This window comes from Hippichthys cyanospilos, chromosome 9 (genome assembly GCF_059441005.1).
Source record: "Hippichthys cyanospilos isolate Australia breed blue-spotted pipefish chromosome 9, RoL_Hcya_1.0, whole genome shotgun sequence".
In the NCBI taxonomy this organism is placed as follows: domain Eukaryota; kingdom Metazoa; phylum Chordata; class Actinopteri; order Syngnathiformes; family Syngnathidae; genus Hippichthys; species Hippichthys cyanospilos.
The window spans coordinates 11,509,468-11,531,029 of NC_142377.1; the positions used below are offsets into that span (position 1 = coordinate 11,509,468).

A 21,562-nucleotide genomic window follows, 5' to 3' on the forward strand; every position below is an offset into this window, starting at 1 on the left:
CGACTCTCTTTTTTTTAACAAACCTGACACCCAAAGCACCTATTTTACACGAGAAACAATTCGCCACAAACCTCCCCATAGTTTACAGTACTATAATAATAATCATAATAATAATAATAACAATACTAATAATAATAACAATATTTTCTCAATGTATTTACAATGGATTAGTCTGAGATGTGGGCCTGTTCAGTCTAATATAAAGTAATATGAATACAGCACTGTATTCAGATGTATGAAATTCACCAGGCGGGTACCTTCTGCCATCTAGCGGAAGAGCAAATCATTGTTCTTTATAGGCATAAGTACGTAATTTGGAAATACTGTACGTGATGATTTTGACAAACCCTGTTGACCGTCTAATTATAATGAAATACAGTAAATACAATAATGTGTTATTATTTAAGACACCAAAACACGTGCATGTAGTTCTAATTTTATTTAAACAATTAAATACATACTCGTTTACACCAGTTATAATGAATACGTATAATGTGAACTTTACATTTACTTTCAATTAAATTGTATTTAAACGCTTAAAAACACAATCTGTAATTTTATCTACATCTGAAATAACATTGTTTTCATTTACAATGAAATACATAAATGTTTTAATCCAATTTTAGTTATTTTAAAGACGCAATGAAGTTATTATTTAAAGGTCTAGTGATTCTAGTCGTTTATTTAATTTTGGCATCACTGTATTTATCGTTACTCATGTTGGTGTTGTTTTTGTAATTTGGCCAGTCTGCCAATAGAGAGAGCTAAACAGCACATGGAAATTTGACACAATGGCGGAACTGAAAGTTTGTTGTCAAAGCTATACGCGTTTAATGTTAAAACGAGCATTAGCAACGTGTGTTGCTGTGTGTACCAATTCTTTTGTGATTCTTTTGAGTTCCAAAATAGACAGCCGTATTTGGAGGTATTGGGAATGCAATCATCTGTCGAAGGGCGATCGAAATAGTCCTAATTACATCGTATTTGTATATAATTGAAGAAACTACACGTCCCATGGTGCTTCTCGTTACCGGGACCCACCCTCTACTTTCCATAACTTCAGTCTGACGGATTTTCTGTTTTGCTGTGATTTGTTGGCTTGTGGCTTGCCGCAGACCTTGCTCCCCCTTCCTGCAACCACATCAGACCACCTTGCTTCCTCATCGTCATCGAGAGACACTAAACCGACTTTTAATTTCGCGGCGGTGTCGATAAACTCTACATTGGTGCCCTTTTGTCGGCGGTAGTTTAGGAAGGCTATTCTCTCCCCGAAACGTCACCAGGAAGACTCCCACGTTTTTTCTTCAGCAGTTGGACGGCGGTGGTCCGGAGACAGAGGCGGTTATCCTCCAGCTTTATGGCTGTCGACTTGTTCCAGGACGCGCTTACAGGACTTCAACGGCAATGAGTGTGGTGCCCGGCCAAGGCGAGGGCGAAGAGGTGATGCCAACCGGCTAACAACGCAAAACGCGAACCCAGGCGGGGATTACCATGCGGGAGCGCATCATCTAGCAAATTTCTCGACGTTTTCCCCACCTTATCTTTTACAAACACATTTCACTGGCACCCAGAGAACCGAGACAGAATGCACACGTGAAGACTGATCAAGTCGGTAAAGCTAGCTCTCGTTCTCGCTGCGATGTCGCACAAGCTAGGAGCACACAAGTTGGCCATGGAGGGGAACTTGCAGCAAAAAAGCACCCCGCTAACTCGGGAGCTCACGCGGATATTCAGCAGCTACAACAAACACTCGGCTCTGCTCAAGAAGAATCTCAAGGAGACCAATGCATTCTTCCGGGAGATCAGACAGAATTACAGCAACGCATGTGCATCAGCCATGAGCTCTGAGTCGGCTTCTTTCGAGGCAGGTGGGTCAACATCCTGCCATCTTCAGCATCCTTGCAAACACGCACATACTTCTACGTTATTGATGACTTACATCTAGTAGTTGATCAAATTCCACTTAATTGATTAAAAAAGTGATAACTGTGTATTAGAGATGGAAATCTTTGTGTCACAACTAGATTCCGATTTTGGGGTCTACGATTCGATTCAGAATAGATTTTCGATTCGAAACGGTTTTCGATTCAATTCTGACGCCATTGAAAGATGTCACGAACGGGGCAAGGCAGCCACACGGCAAGAAGTGCGTCTTCAGTATACAAGACGTTTCACTTTCTGGCTAGAAATTTTGCTACCATAAAAAAACATTTCATAAGAAATCAAATCAAATGTGCCTAATGTAATTTATCTTCATATATTTTACTATGGAAAATTTAAAATACATACATTAATATTCACCCTGTAATAATTCTCTGTATGTTCATGACAAACAAGATCTGAAAAGAAACGTTTTCATATGATGAGCTAAATTGAGAGTATGGGAAAAGCATCAAATGTGTGGCAGATTGTTAATCTGTTCCTGTGAACGTATAGCAAACATTATCAATCACGATCACCAGATCCCCCTTTCATTAGCAACGGAGTGAAACATGGCATTCACATCAGTGTCTGTGTGGCTTTAGTGCATCAATTGAGTTTTCAAAATGCAAAAATACTCTGTGTGCACTCTAGTCGTTTTTTGGTCATGCACTGGTGACTTTTCTTTCAATCTCTTTGTAAAGCTTGTTGCAGTTGTCTCAGTTGAAAATGTTTTGGGATGCTATAGTGTCACTTTGCTCCGCTTGTCTGTACCATTTTTCATTACACTGTATGGGCGCACATCTTTGCTTTCATATACTGTATTGCTTTTTTTGTCATGTCCTGCTGTGCAGGCTTGAATTCCACCAACGGGGAATTCAAGGATTGATTCTTTATGTGAATCGATTTTTTTTTTGGCACACCCCATCTGTTATACTCACCTGCATACATCTATGCAACAGAATAGCCTTGAGATATGAGTGACTCTCCTTCGAATCATTATAAGATATTCACAACCATTCAGACAAATTTTAGCTTTACCTCTGAGCAAATATACGAGTGCTGAATGATGGTGGTGAATTCCACTCACATCATAACAAGCAGCAGTTTAGCAGCTCGTGAAGCGTTCTTCCAAAAAAGAGGCTTAAAGCTAGTAATAGCCACACCCAGTTTAAGCTTACTGTCCATCAAACTAAACAAAACAAAGAGAATGACACCTTTGTTTAAAATAGCCACGTAGCTTTGCCATCAGTCAGTTAAGCTTAATGTTAGCAAACATTGCAAAACACCTGAAAATGGGCTAACATATAGTTGGCATTGCACAATCATAACTCTGTAAGCAATGGATTTCTGAACACAAATGGTGGGACATTACATGCAGACAGACAATATAGCAAGGAAGGGACCATACGAGTGTCCGTGTATAATTGACTTCTTTTGAGATTTATTGGGGGAGAAAAATATGAAAACACCCAAAATGCTTTAAAAAAATGCACCGAAACAGTTCACATACAAAAAAAAAAACATGTCAAGGCAAGCACACCAAAAACAGGCAGCACAGTCCATTGAATTGAAGACAAAAAAGTCTAAAATGTATTAATTCTTTACATTCTATAAGGGATACCACCGATAGTTATTTGATCAATTTATGAATATGCTCTTATTTTGTATTAATTGATTAATTAAAAACATTTTAATATCTTTCCCTTTATTCAAGAACAGGCAATTGCAAACTCACTGTGCAGAACATGCACAAACACAAATAAATTATGATTCAAGTTACTGGTTTGGTCAGAAAACAGTCAATGTTGACCATTGTTTTGTAAAGTAAAGCAGTTTTTTGCAATTTTCTATTTTGAAATATCACTAAGTTAAGCATTTTGCTGCCATGAAGGAAAAAAGAAATCAGAGGAAGATCACTTTTAAGAGGCTGGAATTCAAAGGATTTGTACGATTTTAAACAAAGTTTCTCTTGGAATAATGAAATATGAGAATGATCACTTTTGAGTGGCTGGAATTCGAAGGATTTGGACATCTTTAAATTAAACAAAGTTTCTGTTGGTTTTAGAATCGATTTCATCTTTCATCATTGTTGCATGTCTAAAATATTAGAAAACATTTTTTCTTTTTTAAATGTTTTTGGGCGCTGGACTAGATTTTTTAAAATCTTTTATTAATATCGAAATGTGCTGGGTTTCAGGCATGTTCATGTACTGTAATCAATTAAACACAATGCATCAATATAATTGTTTAGAGTTCAACTAAACTGGTCCAGATTTTGCACTAAATACTGTAAATTTGTGAGCTCATCATAATTTCTGGTCACTGGTCCACACTATGTCACGCAATTTCCAGAAAAGACATTTTGAGGGCAACACGGGCTGACTCATTGAGAGTAACCACCGCAGATTTTTGTTCAGGCTGAATCATTATTTATAAGTGGACAGACACTCCTCTACATAAGAGCATTCAAAGATACGAATGAATTTGCCTTTAAGTCAGATTTTGTAATCAGTCATTTTCCGTGATAGCAGATAGCTGCCATCGTAAACAAACTTCCGCCCAGTACGTCTTTCCCTAATGCCGATAATGTATTACAGGGTTCACCGACGTGGTGCCCGCGAGGATCAAATGAGTATCCTGCAGGCCCGTTCTGCAAATAACTTATAAGAGATAGAACGTTGGTGATTTTCTAATTAATTTTACAAACAATTATACATCTATTACATTCATAATACACATATTCCACTGGATTTATATATTTACTACAGCTGTTACTTAATGATTGTGAAACTCATTAACATGATCGGTGTCTTCACATAAACGGTTAGCCCTTCGTAGTGTATTACTCTTTACCAAAGAAGTAGCTTTCAAAAAGGTCGGTGACCCCTTAATGTGTTACATATATTAGATATTTTCAAAATAACAATCGGCTGGAGTTTTACAGATTAAATGTCAATGCAGTCTTTCTCATGAAACAGCAAGCAAGTAAAGAACAGATGATGATTTGTAATCTTTGCGAATTACAGTATATTCCTGTCCATCCTCTCTTATCATGCGAGGTATCCTGTTTTTCATGTCATCATTTTTTTTGTCATCACTTCATGTGTTTTCTGGCAAAGTAAACCGAAGTGACATGACATCATGTGATTATTGTTATTTATTTACCTATACAAATTATGATTTCATATGACGTTTTCTTTTTTTAAATTTTCTGTTCAACTGCAGTTTTGATTTATCGGTTCATCAATATGAGTGTAATGATTGTTTGTCTGTATTTGCCCCGTGTTTGGCTAGCCAACAATTCAGGGTCTTTCCTGCCTTCAGACAGTCTGCTGGAATAGGCCCTGGCTTGACCACAACCCCTAACGAGGACAATTACAAATGATTATTTTTTTGCCTATTAGATTACACATGTGAGCTCTGTTGTGACCAGTTTAGTCATTCCTCCCGAGGCGATGTATTTTGAGATATTGACTCAGATAGATGATTGTTTTTAAATGCATAGTGAATGATATCTTCCCCCCTTTTCTCTGCGAGCGGCAAAAGCTGTGCCTGCGTTTAAAGACGAAAGCCTCGGTGATATCATGCTCATCCAACAGATCAACAAAACTTTCTTCAGCTTGGGCTGAGCAGTGCTGAACATTAGATGAGTCATACTCAACAGAAAGCATGGGATAATGCTCCCTTTCATGGGAGCAGCAGAACACGTGTCCTCACTTTCTACAGCACTAGATTCATCCGGCCTTACATATCTCGACATAAATTTGGATCACATGATGCCAAGCGATTGTTCTACTAATTAGTCCGCCTGCTTCCTTGCAGTTTATGGAGCTTAAATTTGCAATATGCGCTTCCCACTTTGAAGCATTTCTGTGCTGCGGTAAATCCAGGGATGCATACCGGTCCCAAAAACGAGTAATGTGTCGATATGGAGGTGAGAAGAAAAATTTGTAGTCTTGTGCCACTTTCTTCTGTTCCTTATGTAACGGTTAAGTGCTGAGTCACACTGACGCACAGTCAGTATGCTGGATAGCCTTGTATAATGACCTTGATCCGAGCAAAAATCCAATTTTATCTGTCTATATATTGCTTCATTTGCACAGGGATTGTGAAAAAATCCCTAGTAACATCACGTGGTCACGTGGTATTCATCCCGTTTTTACACTCGATACAGCGAAGCTGGATACACACCAGGACATCAACTTATTAATTATCTGTCACTGTATTTTTAGGGGGACTATAAGGCACACTTAAATAAATTCATTTATTTTCTCAACATTTGACAGTGTTCTTTATAATCAGTGTGTATGGATGTTATGTATAGATGTGGAATTTTAGTTACCCTGATTTCCTATTCATTTAACATCTTTTCTCTTAATGTGCAGTTATTTGCTTTATAACCTGGTGCGTCTTATAATCTTGTGTGTCCTATATGTTGAAGTTCCCTCAGAATGGACCTGTTCAGTGAGACTGTGCCTGATCTGCTCTGTCTTTTAGTCAGACTTTTTTCTTCTTCTTCTTCTTCTTCTTCTTCTTCTAAGGAATGTCATCAAAAATCAATGCTAGCACAAGCAAAACGCAACAAAATGCTAACAAAACCAGCATCAATGTTTTGGTGGTTTTTGTTATTTAAGCAACGGGTACTTGAACACAGATGTTGTGGTAACACACATAGACAGATTATCATTATACAGTCACAGAAATATATTCTTTATCCCCAGCAAAAAAAAAAAAAAATCTATTGTATATTTTCTTAAAACTCGCTGATCGGCCCCCAAACTCCTCATAACATAAAACTTAGAAAAGATGGTTTGATATACAGTCGTTTCAAGTTCCAGGTCTGATCAAATTAAAGGAAAACAGGGCACCATTGTATTAATACTTAATGGTCTGTTCTTTCTAATAGTGACACAGAATCCCACAATTGGATAATAAGACACATGGTGCCAAAACTTTATTGATTATGGGCTCATTAACCTTGTTATTTTGTCTCTCCCCACAGGGCAGTTGAGCTGCATCGCTTTCCCCAGCCATGAAGAAGAGTTCCTTCGAAACACCGTGGGCGCTGCCCCATACATTTTGGTCCTGGGCCAGAACTGCACTGCCCGCTACCAGCTGCTCAACTGCCTGCTCGGGGAGAGACTGCTACCGCTGGGCCCTGAGGCCGGCGAGCCTTGTGGAGGCGTCCAGGGCGCTTCGTGCAAAAGGCGCAAGTTGTGTTTCACCCACGGGAGACAGACGCGACTCAGTCTGGCGCTGCCCGGACAGTATGAGCTAGTGCACCAGTTGGCTGCCAACCGGGGCCGTTGGGATACGGTGCCCCGTGAAGACTTGGAAATCCACGAGGAATGCGAGGATCCAGCCCATAGGCTAGCTGAGCTGGAGATCACGTTGCATCACCCTTTACTTCAGGTAAGTTGTTTTTTCCAACTCCGTCTACATCAGGTAGCAACAGTCGCTTCCTTGACTGCGAAGTCAAATGAACTAGCCTCAAAAAATATATCATTAGGTTTGCGCACGACCACGCAAGCTTTTATTCATCTCGAGTGAGTCGGGATTTGAGGAATGTTTGGAATTTTTCACTTTGCAAACAGTGGATGAAATTCAATTGATGTTTGAAGAGTGAAACATTTTATGCATGCATTTTACATCAAACGTATTTTGGTGTCAAGTGGAACCCCCTAAACATAACCATAATCCATTCTGTGATGCTCTTCCTTTTCCAATTAGTTCTAGTTTTAATTTTTTTTTCATGTAAATGTAATTTAATTAAACATAACCTTTTTAGGGTTATGACTCTCGGCATTATAAAATCTTAACCCTGTTGGCAGTATTTGAACATTAACTGTAATGTATGTTTACGTCTGTGTGATAAAGCCAAACTCAAAATTAAAATAAAAAAAGATTCACACGAGTCAACTTGGAAATAAAAATCAAGAATGCACAGTGGACTGTGCAGGAAAATTGAGCAAACCACAGTAGGAAAAGAACTCATATATACTCACTGATGAGACATGATGAACAAGAAAGGGGGAAGGATTACACCATGTGCTTGGAAGGTGAGTCTTTTCTCACTAACCTGTGATCACTCTTAAACAGCTGGTCGTGGGATACACTCTATAAAGTCTTCGCACCTTTGTTCAAGTGCTCGGTTTTCTGAGGGAAATTCCCCAAAGTATAAAGCAGGCATACACATCCTTTAAGATAGATGATGTGGTTTTTTTTCGTTGGTTTTTTTTTTTTTTGGGGTGAAGAACAATACTGTTTGTGCTGAAGGTAGCTTTAAAGGTTAAACATTGGTTTCATAGGACCACAACCCATTTTCTGATCTGTTGGAGAAATTTCAAGTTTGTATTTTTCCTTTGTTAGGGGAGACTAGTCTTGCCTCACCATGGGCGGCGCAATGTGGTGACCAGGGTTGGCCATGGCCATCCCTTGTCACGCTGTGGCCACTATTGACCACCCCCACATTAAGGAGACATTTTTGGTATCTGAGAGTTTCTGCCTTCTTTTTTTTTTTTTTTTTTTTTACACAAATGCAGTATTATAGTACCCTTTGACAACTGCCGGTTGTATTAATTGCAGTAATTGCAGTCATCATTTTGTTCACAACTTTCCAACAATGCAACCGATTCAATTTCTAGCTCTGCGGCCACCATTGCAATTTTTCTCTATGCCTAATTTCAAACAAAGCTAAAAAAAGAAAAAAAAAACTCGTCGTAAAGTCGTCTTTTTGCCAAGGTCTCACAAGATAAGCTGACATCTCACATGACGTCAGGCGTGATGGTGACCCGACCTCATTTTCCACTTGACTTAAAGAGACATATTTTTCACAAATTCATGTTTTAGGTTTGAATTTGAACCATGTAATTTTAGAACTATTCCAATTAAGACATATCACAGTCACCAATACACACACGTCACACTTTTTTTTTTTGACAGAAAGAAGCCATTCGAATTTCCACAATGTATACCCATACATTTGACTTGTTTTTGTGTTCCAGGAATGCATGAATTGTCTTGTAGTTTTGGCTAACTGGTGAAATTATGTGAGTTCAGTTTGGAATGGCTCAGAGTTTTACAAACCTGCGGTGATCAAGCTGAAAATCCAAATGAGCTGAGTGGAATTAATTGATTACAGAATGGACAGTGCTCAGTCACGTGTGATGCGGGATATTTTTGTCACTCCAGCCCCCTCATGTCAAACTTCAAGACACCAGGCCTGGTGACTGCCCAGGGCAGCCCAACCGCCTAACCCTCTTACGTAATGCTGCTGGTCTGGTGCGATTCACATGACTAGTTCGTGTAGAAAAAAAAAAATAAATTCCCAAACCCCTTTGCTTGGAAAAATAGTTGCCATAGATACAACATAGTTCTTGGCATCTGGAAAAATGTTTTCTTCACGATTGCCTTAGAGGCCAAACAATGAAAAGAAGTTGAAATTCAGTGCTGGAATATTTTTCATAATCACATGTTGCTTAAAATACAGGATTCCTTATTTGGGTCACAACTTTTTTTTTTTTTCCATTGCTCGCAATCCGTTATCAGAGATTTAGCACAGCGTATTCTGATTTTAGCTGTGTGCGTTTGAAGTTGATGAACGTTGTCAGCCAGTGCTGATGGAAATGCCTAGATGTTTGCTTTTAAGAAGGTGTGGAAGATTTTCACGCGCCAGTTAATGAGCACATGTTCCTTCTTAGGGACTAAATCAGCCTGAGGTTTCTGCTCAATGAAAGAGAGATTAGCGTGTTTGGGTGGCTGTTGTGAAGGCACAGAATCTCTCTGCTAACTGTGGTATTCACATACTGGTGCCACAGTCGCAGTCCCCTGCAGATGAGCAGGCACTCGCTAATTAGTCCTCCTCGTCCCGACGTGGCTCTATTTTGCCATCCAAAGGTCAAAGGGTCCAAACGTGTCCTCGTATTTCTTTGAAAGGTACAAAGCCTGGCAGGGCTCCACCAATTCACACAAGATAGACAACTTGTTAACGAATGCCTGCAACTTTAACAATCAGGCAAAAAAAAAAAAAAGTGCAATGTTATCTTACTGGGTCATATTGTAATAGATATATAAATAAATAAAAAGAATACAAATGGAAATAAAAATTAATACCCTCCTTTTCTTGGCCAGGAAATAATTAACTTTCTATTGATTAGCAATGTGTTGACGAGAGCATTTTGTGTGAAGGTGCAAGCTTTACCAGGCTTACATTGATAATTTAGTTTAGCTCGTAGATGTATTTATTTAATTTCTCTCCCCCCCAGCACTGAAAAAAAGGCCAATCACACTGTCTTTTTCATGCATGGTCTTTGTTGAAACTGAGTTAAAAAGATTCAAACACTGTATTGATCTGGATGCTTGCAGGCTATCTTTGTTCCAGAAAGGCAGCTCAGTTCGTGTTTCTTGGTGATGGGACTGACTGTCTCCTTTGTGTTGCTATGTCTGCCTCTTTACCATCATGACCTCGCTCCCAAGCTTGTTTTTGTTTTTTATTTATCCAAGGGTTAGTCAATCTACAGTACTTAGTCAATTCCTTCCCACAAGTTGAACATGGATTCAACGTGGAAAGGCTAAGGGCCGACGTAATCCATTAATCGCAAATGTTTTCAAAATTCATTGTTTATTTTGTCATATATAGATATATAGAAATAACATACAATTAAAAGGGACATTTTCAATACACTTTTATTTTTAGTTTGACAAAAGTTCTATCATTTGAGGAACAAAAGACACGAATGAACAAAAAGAACAACATTGGGGAAAAAGTGCCGTTCTAAAAATGTATGCCATTTTACCTGTTGAAATGTTATGTTTAAGCGTGGCTGCTTCTGGGTAGCTGTTATCTTAATGCATATTTACCATTTGGGTTAATGTGATTAAATTGTATTCATACTGTACGCTTTCAAAAGCCAATTATACCGTGCATTCACTATCCTCATGTGTTCTCAACTCCCTCGCAAAGGAGATTATCTTGTTCTCTAGCTGCATGTTTGTCTACATCAGCTTTGTCAGACGTGTCTCTCAAATGGCTGCTGAATGTCAAACGGTGAGTCATTAAACAACAGAGAGCTAAGACAGAAAATGGAAAAGTGTAATGTGGGTGTGTCATGACATTGCAGCATACAGTTTTCATTCATTTCATTCATTTTTGTTTGTACTTTAATGTTACTTTACTTATCAGATTGACTGAAAGAGTTGCTGGCTAGCTTGTCACGTAAAATGAAGTTAAGGATAGGCTTGGACTGGTTCTCAAATACAATCCCATACCAATCCAGTTATTTTGGCCTGGATCGGGGTCGATACAGATAGCATGGATTCAATCAGATCACCCTAAATACGAATCGCACCTTAATATAAGTCACAGGACGAGCCAATGTATGAAAAAAAAAAAGTGTGACTGTATTTGTATTATAGTATTTTGGAGGCGCTTGTACAATGTCTGTGCTTTTACAGCTTTTGTCTTAGTTGCAAACATGAATGAGCCTGAAATGTTTTTTTCCCCCATCAGGAGGCAAAGGTCATGGTAGTGCCTTGTGCAAGCGTCCAGCCCATGGAGGAGGCCTTAGAAGACTGCACTCGCAATGTGATTCCTATCATACTCTATGCCATCAAAGAGGACTCCTTAAACACGGAGCAGGTGGCCGAGCTTTGGAAAGTCAAAGAGATGCTTTCCTTTCCCATCTGTTTTATCCGCCTCCCCGACACGATGCCCGCAGCCTCGCCGGAGCCTATACGCCGAGCAGAGAAGGAGAGGGAGCGAGAGAAGAGCGCCCTTCATAAGCAGCTACTCTCCCTCGGTTTTCTCAGTAGCCCAACGGGAAATTGCTCGTGCGGGGCCCCCACACAAATGGCCGCCCCGGGTGCCAAGCCTCAAAGCACGCTTGGTGAAACTTTCGATAGACTACACAGGCTCCTGGTGCCTTTTACGAGGCAGGTGCTTCAAAACCAACAGGTGGAAGCGGCCAGCCTGCTCAACGGGCTCCACTGTCGCTGTCTCGATCTTTTCATCAACCAGGTCAGTTAAGTTCTGCCTTAAAAACACATGGCTGGTAGTTGTGCTCCTTCAAGCGCTCCTAAACATGCACAGGAAATAAACCGTAAGCGGCATTTGCACTTTTTGCTCTTCCTCACGCCCTCAAGGCCTTCGACATGCAGCGAGACCTGCAGATAACCCCCCGCAGGCTGGAATACACCCGTGAGAAAGAGGGGGAATTGTTCACCTCGCTCATGGCCATCGCTAACCGCAAACAGGAGGAGATGAAGGAAATGATTGTGGAGACACTTAGTAGCATGAAAGAGCAATTGCTTGAGGATGCTGCCAACTTGGAGTTTACGGGTGAGTAATTTTGCACCAGACAAGCTATGAAAAGGCCGCTTGTCTTTATTTTAGAAAAAAAAAAACTTATAGTATCAGTTTGTTTCTCTAAAATTTGCCCATGTTTAGACAATTGTCCATTTTTTTTTTTTGTTTTTTTTGTGACGGGCAAGGTCCAGTACAGCCATCTTCAACTCATTCAATTTCAAATACATATTATCCGCACAAGACATTCAATTTCAGGCCCCCTTTTTCAAAAATTTTCAATTTTTGGCTGGTACTAAATGAAGTGAGCACTGAAGTAACCAGTTATTTTATACATTAAGCAAACACTTCAGGTACATTAGTAGTTAATAAAGTACTAAAGTAACCAATTAACTTAGTAACATAGTATGGGGATTGTTCCAAATACAATAATCAGACTTGAATGGTATTGAAGTAAGTATCCACTTTGAATGCATTTGGGCGACTGCTGCTCAGATGTTCAACCTAAGTAATCGCTTACTTAAAAGTGCTGCTTTTTCCTTTTACTGTAGACATAATAGTCACAACCAATGGCGAGCCGGTTACCTCAAAAGAAATCAAGTCCTGCATCCACCAGATCCAAGAGCTGATTGTGCTGCGCTTGAATCAAGCCGTAGCCAACAAGCTCATCAGCTCTGTGGACTATTTGAGAGAAAGTTTTGTTGGAACCCTGGAACGTTGTCTCAGCAGTCTGGAGAAGTCCCACATCGACTCATCTGCGCACAACATCACTTCCAATCACCTCAAACAGGTGCGCGGCAAGTAGTATATCACACAGAAGAAAAAGCAAACACGCAATAAACTGAACTAAGTATGATTGCAACTATCTGTGTGAGTTTCCCTCAATGTTAATGTACCCATTCTGTATTGTAGTTATTAAACGCCGCCTACCACGTTGAGGTCACCTTTCATTCAGGATCGTCCGTCACACGACTTGTCTGGGAGCAAATCAAACAGGTAAATCCTTCAAGACCACTCCACGTTTGTCATCACTCGACTATTAGTGCCTCCTGTTTAGGGCTGTCAATATCAAACCTTTTTCAAATATCAAGTAATCCACCCCAATTTTTAAAAAATAATCTACTACAGTTGAACCTTAGTTTTTTTTTTTTTTTTTTAATAATCCACTAAGACCGAAAGTCAATTGTAGTTTATACGACTCATTTAATATGTTCTGTACCAGGGATTGTCAACCTGAAATCTTGAAATATCCATATTGAAGCAAAAAAAACAAACAAAACAACAAAAACATCTGTCTGGAGCCACAAAAAAATTGAAAGCCTTCTATTAGCCTTATAATGAAAGCAATAAATGCCGTGTCTGTGTTAGCTATACGAGAATGGGGGGAAAAAAAAGTAGGTTACAGTAATGAGCCTTTATGATTAAATGTTTGCTTTATACTTTATGTTTGTAGTCTTCTTTGTGTTAAAGTTGACTTATTCGACAGTCAACCTTTCCCAGCATCACTCCTCAGTGATCATATGCCTTTCCCAGATCATCCACAGGATAACGTTTGTGAACCCACCTGCCATCTCGCACGAATGGAAGCGCAAAGTGGCCCAGGATGCCATCGAAAGTCTCAGCGCCGCCAAACTGGCCCGAAGCATCTGCTCCCAGTTCAGAACCCGGCTCAACAGCTCCCATGAGGCCTTTGCGGCATCCCTGCGACAGGTTAACATGTCCATGTTTCTTTTGTTACAACGATTACTTCAAATACACCAAATCACTAACCATATTTTCAACCAGCATTCTGGGAAAGCAAAACAAACTTGCATGGCCTATCTGTTTTAGGAATTTGGTCAGACGTACGCAAGCTGAGCAATGATTGATTGTTACCCGAGCCCTGTCGTTTTTAGTCGACTGCAAGTTACAAAATGTACACCTCTGAGATGGATAAAAAAAAAGGCTGGTTTTTGCTACTTAATTCATATTCCACAAATGCAATAGAGGCCATCGTGCAGCGCGTTTTAGCCTAGGTTGTTACGGCATTATCTTCAATAAAAGAAGGGAGCAGACTGAACCAGTATCTGAAATCTCGTGGCATCTTAATCTCCGGGGATCTCGTCGCACCAGATCTCGTCCCATCCATGATTATTGTTGAGAATTTTTTTTTTGTGCTTGATTTCCCCCTTTAACTGGGTGAAAAAAGTGATACAAATTTGTGTTTGCCACAGTAAAAGGTCATGAAACCTCACACTTTGTCATACTGTGATATCAGTTCAATTACATTACCTATTATTGCCGTGAAGCCTTTCTATGAATCTGGACATAGCGATGCCATTCTTTCCTGGAAGGCAAAACCGCCTCAGACCTTCTGATGTGCAAGTAGATTAAATCTAGACATTGCATCTTTAAAGCATACACAAAATCACGTGTTCATTTTAGATTGTTACGCTATACTCATAATAGAGATTAACGCTGTCACGGATTCCATTTTGGAGGCCTTACGCCAATTCTCTGCTGATTAAGCAGTTTCACGCAGAGCTATTCGGAAGATCCTCGTAACTGATAAAGGAGCCGCTGCGCAGCATCCCCATACGTCTCAGTACATCTTTCATCACTCGTGGTTAGTGAAGCTCGAATTGATTATTGCTTGAATGACTGCATCTAACTCTTCAATGGCCAGACAAAATAGTTTGTACAAAGTTTCTCTTTCTTTTATCACATGAAAGCTCGTGTGGCTTTTTAACAACCCCACGATGCTCAAACACACGTTTTACAAATGGACTTTTTGCGCTTTTTTTTTTTTTTTTATCAATGGGATTCCTGGCAAATCTATTTAAAATGATTTACTGATATTGTCATCATGTCACTGTTAGCAAGAGCAAAACAACAAAAAAAAAGTTGGCCACAAATAGGAAGGTGCTTAGGTATGTCATGTGCCGCATGCTATCATGGAGGTGTAGTAAATCTCAGTGAAGTGCTGCTTTGCAACTTTGCAACTGAGCTACGACATGTGAGTTTAGCAAAGAACAAGGGAAGCCTTCGTGTTGGTCTGGACTAGAGTGTCAGTATTGATTAGCACTGCGCATATACTTTTTGCTAACAATTCCAATAGAATTTTTTTTTTTAAAAATCCACTTTTAAAAAGGAATTGTACCTTACTTTTAAATGACTCTTTCAGATAGGTTTTAAAATCATCTGTATTGTACATATTACTACAGTAAGTTTACAGGGGTGGCGGTTTTGTTTTTTTCCATTATATTTGCACAGCAGGTGGTGAAGGTGTCAAAAGAACATTAAAGAACGATTACATGCAGTTGAAGTTTTGAAGTTGTGCAAACACTGCTGCAATTCCAGTGGTGTGAACTTAGCTTCAAGATTGCTCTCATGACCACTGAGGGTCTGCCGCAAGATGGACGAGAGAGCCGACTCGTAGGAGGGAATTTATAAAAAGAGATGTTTGGACAAACATTGATTGATGGTGGCTGTCCTCTTAGAAAAATAACATTGGTCAATGTAAGTTTGTGTTGGCGAGAGATGCCACATTTATTAATTTGACGAATGGCAACAACATCAAGGAGGTCAAATGCTGCTTGCCAGTGAGCAGTGGAGGGCCGTGGTTATTAACTTATTTACCGCCAGCTCAGTAAAAATTGACCTGTGACGTTGTTCACCGTCATTGGCAGTGAATGAGTTAAATGTTCCTCCATGGAACGGCAAAATAGGTTGGTTATTTACTGTAATATGCATTATGATAGACGCTAATGACATATAAAGACAAGTAATTAACATATTCACTGACAGTTCAGAAAAAATACACCTTTGACATCTATAGCTGTCATTGGCAGTGATTGAGTTGAAATGAATTTGTCCCATAAAAGGAACTGAGCAGTAAGGCAAACATATGTGGCAAGATTTTGTTACAGAAACCGGGAGAGTTGTTTCATAGAAGTTGTAATAACTAACATAGACCTCAGAATATTAACCATGAGGCATTTTGTGTGCGTCCGCTTGCAGTTGGAGGAAGGCCACACGGGACGACTGGAGCGCACCGAGGACCTGTGGCTGCGTGTAAGGAAGGACCACGCCCCTCGTCTGGCCCGCCTGTCACTGGAAAGTCGCTCTCTCCGAGATGTGCTGCTGCACGGTGAGCGGGGTTATCATCGTCAAATTTTGTTTTTACTTTTGTTTCTTGTTATTTGCGTTAGTTTTGATGAGGTTTCAAAGCAAGTGTGTTAGTTTTTGTTATCATTTTATTACTTTTTGTACAGATTTTTCAAAAATAGTTGTAGTCTTAGTTCCGTGTCTAAACAAACATTCAAAAAAACAACCGGGCTTTCAAACTTGAGGAGGCATTAAGATACATGACTCCCACAGAACAAGGAGTGTTCTAGAGATTTCATTGATTATTAATTTGACCTATTTTGAACTTTCAACGATATCCTGAAGATATCCACAAGATAAACCTAAAGTGACAGTAAACGTATTTATCAGTTTTCAGCAGTAAAGTTAATATTTTGTTCATAATTAATTTGCTAACAACATTATTTCTCACATTCAGTTAATATCTTTAAAAAAGCAAATTCTGACACTCGCTTTCACATGTGCCCTGTGCTCAGCCAATCACAGCTCATCTTGCAGACATGAACAACCCCAGAAAAGTCAACAGCGAATGGAAAATGTTTTTTAAAAGTATGAACAGCAGTTTCATGTTCAATTTTTTTAATCAGTTAAAACATTTGCGTTTTTTTAAACAGAGGAAAATGTGAGAAAATGTTAATGATAAAAGTGTATGAAGTGATGGTGATGGCTTTTACACAAAATAAAACAATATAATGCATTAAAAAACAAATCTACATGAGAATGAATGAAAATATGTGGAATAAATGAAAAGCAAGAGAAAAATAAATACAAAAATCAAATAAAAATGTATAATGGTCCACAAACATTTAAAATTGACAAAAAGACAATTAAAACTATCAACCTCTACTTCACAGATTTCATTTATTTTGGGTATCTTGTGGGAATCTGGGACATAAATTATTTATCTATCGAGTAACTTACTGTATATATATACTTTATGCTGCTTAAAATGACTTCATATGTAAAGTATCCCTTCACCGTTCCTTTCCAAACTTCGAAGGTTTTTTTTTTTGTGATAGATGAATGTTGTCTTACAGGTAAACCAAAAATAGGCCGTGAGCTGGGCCGCGGCCAGTACGGAGTTGTATACTTGTGCGACAGTTGGGGGGGTCGCTATCCATGCGCCCTAAAGTCTGTGGTGCCGCCGGACGATAAACACTGGAACGATCTGGCTTTGGAGTTTCACTATACAAGGTCAGTTTGTAACAGCAGAGGGCATTGTTGAAGGTCTGCCAGTCCAAAATGTTGTTCTAATTCCCCTACCCCCCGAGCTGAGCTGTCAACAAAAACAGCTCTTCATTCATATCATGTGATCAGTACCCTTCCAACTCTGCTGTTTCCAAGAATTCAGATTTTGAGTTGTTGATGCTTTCCTACGAACACACTGTATTGCACCAAGCGTCTTCTCAGTAGGCGCTTGCGTAAAGTGTCACCAAGCAGAAGAATGCGAGTCCCGCCGCCAGCTGGACCGCGCACAAGTCTCGCGGCACGAGTCGCTGACAACAGATGACGCTTTATGCTCAGGTCGCTGCCCAAGCACGAGCGGCTCGTCGACCTGCACGGCTCCGTTATCGACCACACGTACGGGGAAGGCTCCAGCATTGCCGTGCTGCTCATCATGGAGCGGCTGCACAGAGACCTCTACACCGGCCTCAAGGTGATATGCTGCTGCTGCTGCTGCTGCTGCTGCTGCTGCTGCTGCTGCTGCTGCATTAGAAAACCCGCAGCCTTTGCCTTCTACTTGGGACTTAAGGAAGCGGGACATAGGAGTTAGGTCAACAATCACTAATCTGATTGTGAACAGCCATCAAAATGTAATTGCTAGAGGGAGCCCAGTCTGGCTCATCTTAATAGGAGACAGTCAATGTCAAGTTAGGTATTCAGTGATGACCTTGTTTGGAAGCCTTTCCAAACCTTACAAAGTGGGCTTGCTGCGTGACAATCACATGTATTTTAAGTAGGACTGCATTGATAGACTCTGAAATGCAGCTTTCTTTTCATTGATGTTCCTGGAAGTTTTTGGCTCCTCTTCTCTTACAATTTGGCCTTCTCTTTTTGGAGAATCCCTCCAATGATATCAGTTTTTTCATTGTTTTTGCTTGCTTGCAGGCTTTTTTTTTTTTTTTTTTTTTTTAAGCAAGCATATCACATGACCCAAGCCCAGCGTTTTGAATTTTTTAGTACAGAACCACAGGCAGCGCCACTTGATTTTCAAAGATTTCTTTTTAAGGAGTCTAAGGAACAACAAAATCTTTCTTGTTCAGTCTTTCTTGTATGTTACCAGATAAACTCTGAATCAGTACCATTTTATTAACCTGTGAGTGATAGATTCCAGTGGAAAATTAGATTCCAGTAGTCAATTGAAAAATTGAAACTCATGAGCTTGAATTCACAATACTGCCTTTTCATATTTCAGTTGCATTACGGAAGTATTTTCTTGAACAATTATTTGGATGCAACAACAGTATGTGATAATTGCAACAGACCACAAGGAATCTGTCTCTGCCCTTCTGCCTTTGTGATTGATTTCATCCCCAAAGGCAGAAAATCCCCTTTTTTCTGTCTATGCAGATCGTACAGAACAGCGAGGCATGAAAACACATGATTCTTCAGGCAGCGCAATGGTCGTCGGTCAACTTGACTAAATGAACTTTCCTTTTGTGTCCACATTGTTTGGTTAACGTCAGGCCGGTTTGTCACTGAAGGAGCGACTGCAGATCGCTCTGGATGTTGTGGAGGGGATCCGCTTCCTGCACAGCCAGGGCCTTTTGCACAGAGACATCAAGCTCAAAAATGTTCTGGTAAGTACAAACATTTGGCTTGCCTTTTTTGAGCACAGACGATCGTATCAGAATCATTCAAGTATTTGTTGGGCTTGATCTGATAAACCGTGGATATTTGGACTCAGATTCACTTTTTTTTTTTTTTTCAACTACACTGTGATGCGATTATTTTCTGATCTACAGTGTTCCCTCATTTATTTTTTATTATTAATATTATAATAATCTGGTGGTATCACTATGGACACCCCCCATGTTCAAAGGTGTTCAACATGAGTGGCACTGGTCACACAGCACACATCAGAAGATATTCAAGGATGAAAAATTCCTTTTGTGGTTGTAAATGTCATTAGGAGAAAATCATTAATGTAACATAAAAATGTACTAGATTTACCTTTAAAATGGTACGTGATTCATCTTACTACCATTTACAGTTCAGTAGACATAAGGACTTCTGGAATACCCTGTATTAACACCGCTTATTATGGCTTGGTAAATCTTTTTGTTGAGACAGCATGCCCATAGCCATACTTGCCAGCAGGGGGCAGAGATGTGATCGTTGACAACCGGTCTTTTTTCCATTGTCTCCCAGTCACTGTACGCCATTTTCTTGGTCACATGGTGCCCAATCCAAGTTAATCTCGCAATTTTGCTGAGTCAATACTGGCAAAAAGTCCTTTCACCTATGCGTTTTGACAATGGAAAATTGTGAGACTAATCGACTGCAGCTTCCGCATGACAGCGCTCTTTGGGTTTACTGTTCTTCCCACCCTTCTTTCCACATTGTAGCTGGACAAACAGAACCGTGCCAAGATCACGGACTTGGGCTTCTGTAAACCAGAGGCCATGATGTCCGGCAGCATCGTCGGAACCCCCATCCACATGGCACCGGAGCTGTTTACAGGTACTGCTCTGTCGTCACACCGCTTGTGAAGATACGTATACAAACGCATGCCTCTTCTGATGATGATGCCTCCTCACAGGAAAGTATGACAACTCTGTCGACGTCTATGCTTTTGGGATCCTCTTCTGGTACCTTTGCACCGGTTCCGTTAAACTCCCGGAAGCCTTCGAAAAATGCTCCAGCAAGGACCAACTCTGGAATAATGTCAAAAAAGGTGATCAAGCGCTAGACAGATGCTTTAGATTGATACAGTGATGCCACTTTCCATTTATTCGGTGACCTTGCTTATAACTTCAAAAAATAAAGAAAAATAAATACATTAAAAAATATATCTGCTTTACCCAAAGAAATGAAAGGAAATGCCAATAATTTGTTCAAGCTCCCCTAAAAAAAACAACAACAAAAAAAACACAATTTTGAAAACTTACAGTAATGACATAAATAATAGATATTAAACATTTTGTACATCATTATTAATGGCTTTGCGATCGATGGGAACTTAATTTAAAACTTTTTAAAGTTCAAAAGTTATTCCCCTCCCAAAACTGTTTCGGTCATTCACACATACCCGTGTGGCCTCCAGGTGCACGACCCGAACGGTTGTCCTCATTTGACGAGGAGTGCTGGCAGCTGATGGAGGCCTGCTGGAACGGAGACCCTTCCCAAAGGCCCCTGCTGGGCATCGTAGAGCCCGGCCTGCAAAGCATCATGGTCCGTCTGTGCAACTACGACTCGGAGCAGAAAAGCAGTAGCCTTGAGGACTCGAACTGAAAACGCTCCCGACAAAAACTAACACGCACACCACCACAGGGCTCGCCGTCGGTCGTTCAAAGTGATTTTTGTCATATTTATGAACGGATGCTCGATGGCCACAATTTGTGACTCATGACGTTATCCTTCTTATTCACGTGGGATTAATGTAATTTATGAGGGGATACGGATGTTTGCAGAGAAGTTTGTTTTATTGTTTATTTGTATAGAAGTCCTACATTTTGACTTCATGCTAACGGCCACTCATTCACAGAAAACGTTACTAGATGCAACTTTTAAATGTCGTTCGTTACAAGTATTGTGAGCAAAAAAATATATAAAAATATACATTTTAGATTGTATTTAATGTCTGCATCTACAAAAACACCTTTTTTTTAAATAAAAGGATCTGTTACAAGTCAGGAGCTATTGCTATTGAAATACTTTTACTGTCTTTCTGTCATGTGTCACATGACATTCAACAGACTTTTTCTTTGTTCAAGTTTTCCACTGGAACAAATGAAGATACTTCAAGCTACCCCCTTTCGTCCTTTTCCCGTTCTGTTGAGATCTTACACTATTTCTCATTTGTTAATGTAAATGGTTGTGTAGCAAAAAAAAACAAAAAACTGTTTTTGAAGACGTAAGAAGCAGCTATATATGTTGTCGGTGTTGAAGGTGGCTTGAGCCAAGTCCATGAGAACCTGACCTTGAGATCAAAGTTGAAACCTCTCTGCAGAGGAAGCAATTTAATAACGAATGCAGTCTGGTACTTTTAAA

The 21,562-nt window shown here is 39.8% G+C and overlaps 1 protein-coding gene across 1 annotated transcript; it reads left to right on the forward strand.

Moving 5' to 3' along the window:
* Positions 1 to 1,058: 1,058 nt before the first annotated feature.
* Positions 1,059 to 21,320, forward strand: dstyk (dual serine/threonine and tyrosine protein kinase). Its single transcript, XM_088424479.1, has 14 exons — positions 1,059 to 1,868; positions 6,926 to 7,335; positions 11,432 to 11,938; positions 12,064 to 12,259; positions 12,775 to 13,013; positions 13,136 to 13,219; positions 13,757 to 13,933; positions 16,223 to 16,352; positions 17,386 to 17,542; positions 17,873 to 18,005; positions 19,036 to 19,149; positions 19,918 to 20,032; positions 20,112 to 20,246; positions 20,616 to 21,320. Exons 1-14 carry the CDS (start codon positions 1,640 to 1,642, stop codon positions 20,801 to 20,803), a joined length of 2,814 nt encoding a protein of 937 aa, XP_088280605.1. The 5' UTR covers positions 1,059 to 1,639; the 3' UTR covers positions 20,804 to 21,320.
* Positions 21,321 to 21,562: the final 242 nt, after the last annotated feature.

Bases quoted from the DNA above. Each gene is read 5' to 3' on its own strand.
- dstyk (XM_088424479.1), top strand. From the start codon at position 1,640: ATGTCGCACAAGCTAGGAGCACACAAGTTGGCCATGGAGGGGAACTTG. The intron at 1,869-6,925 runs GTGGGTCAACAT...CTCTCCCCACAG, and splicing joins GTCGGCTTCTTTCGAGGCAG to GGCAGTTGAGCTGCATCGCT. The intron at 7,336-11,431 runs GTAAGTTGTTTT...TTCCCCCATCAG, and splicing joins TGCATCACCCTTTACTTCAG to GAGGCAAAGGTCATGGTAGT.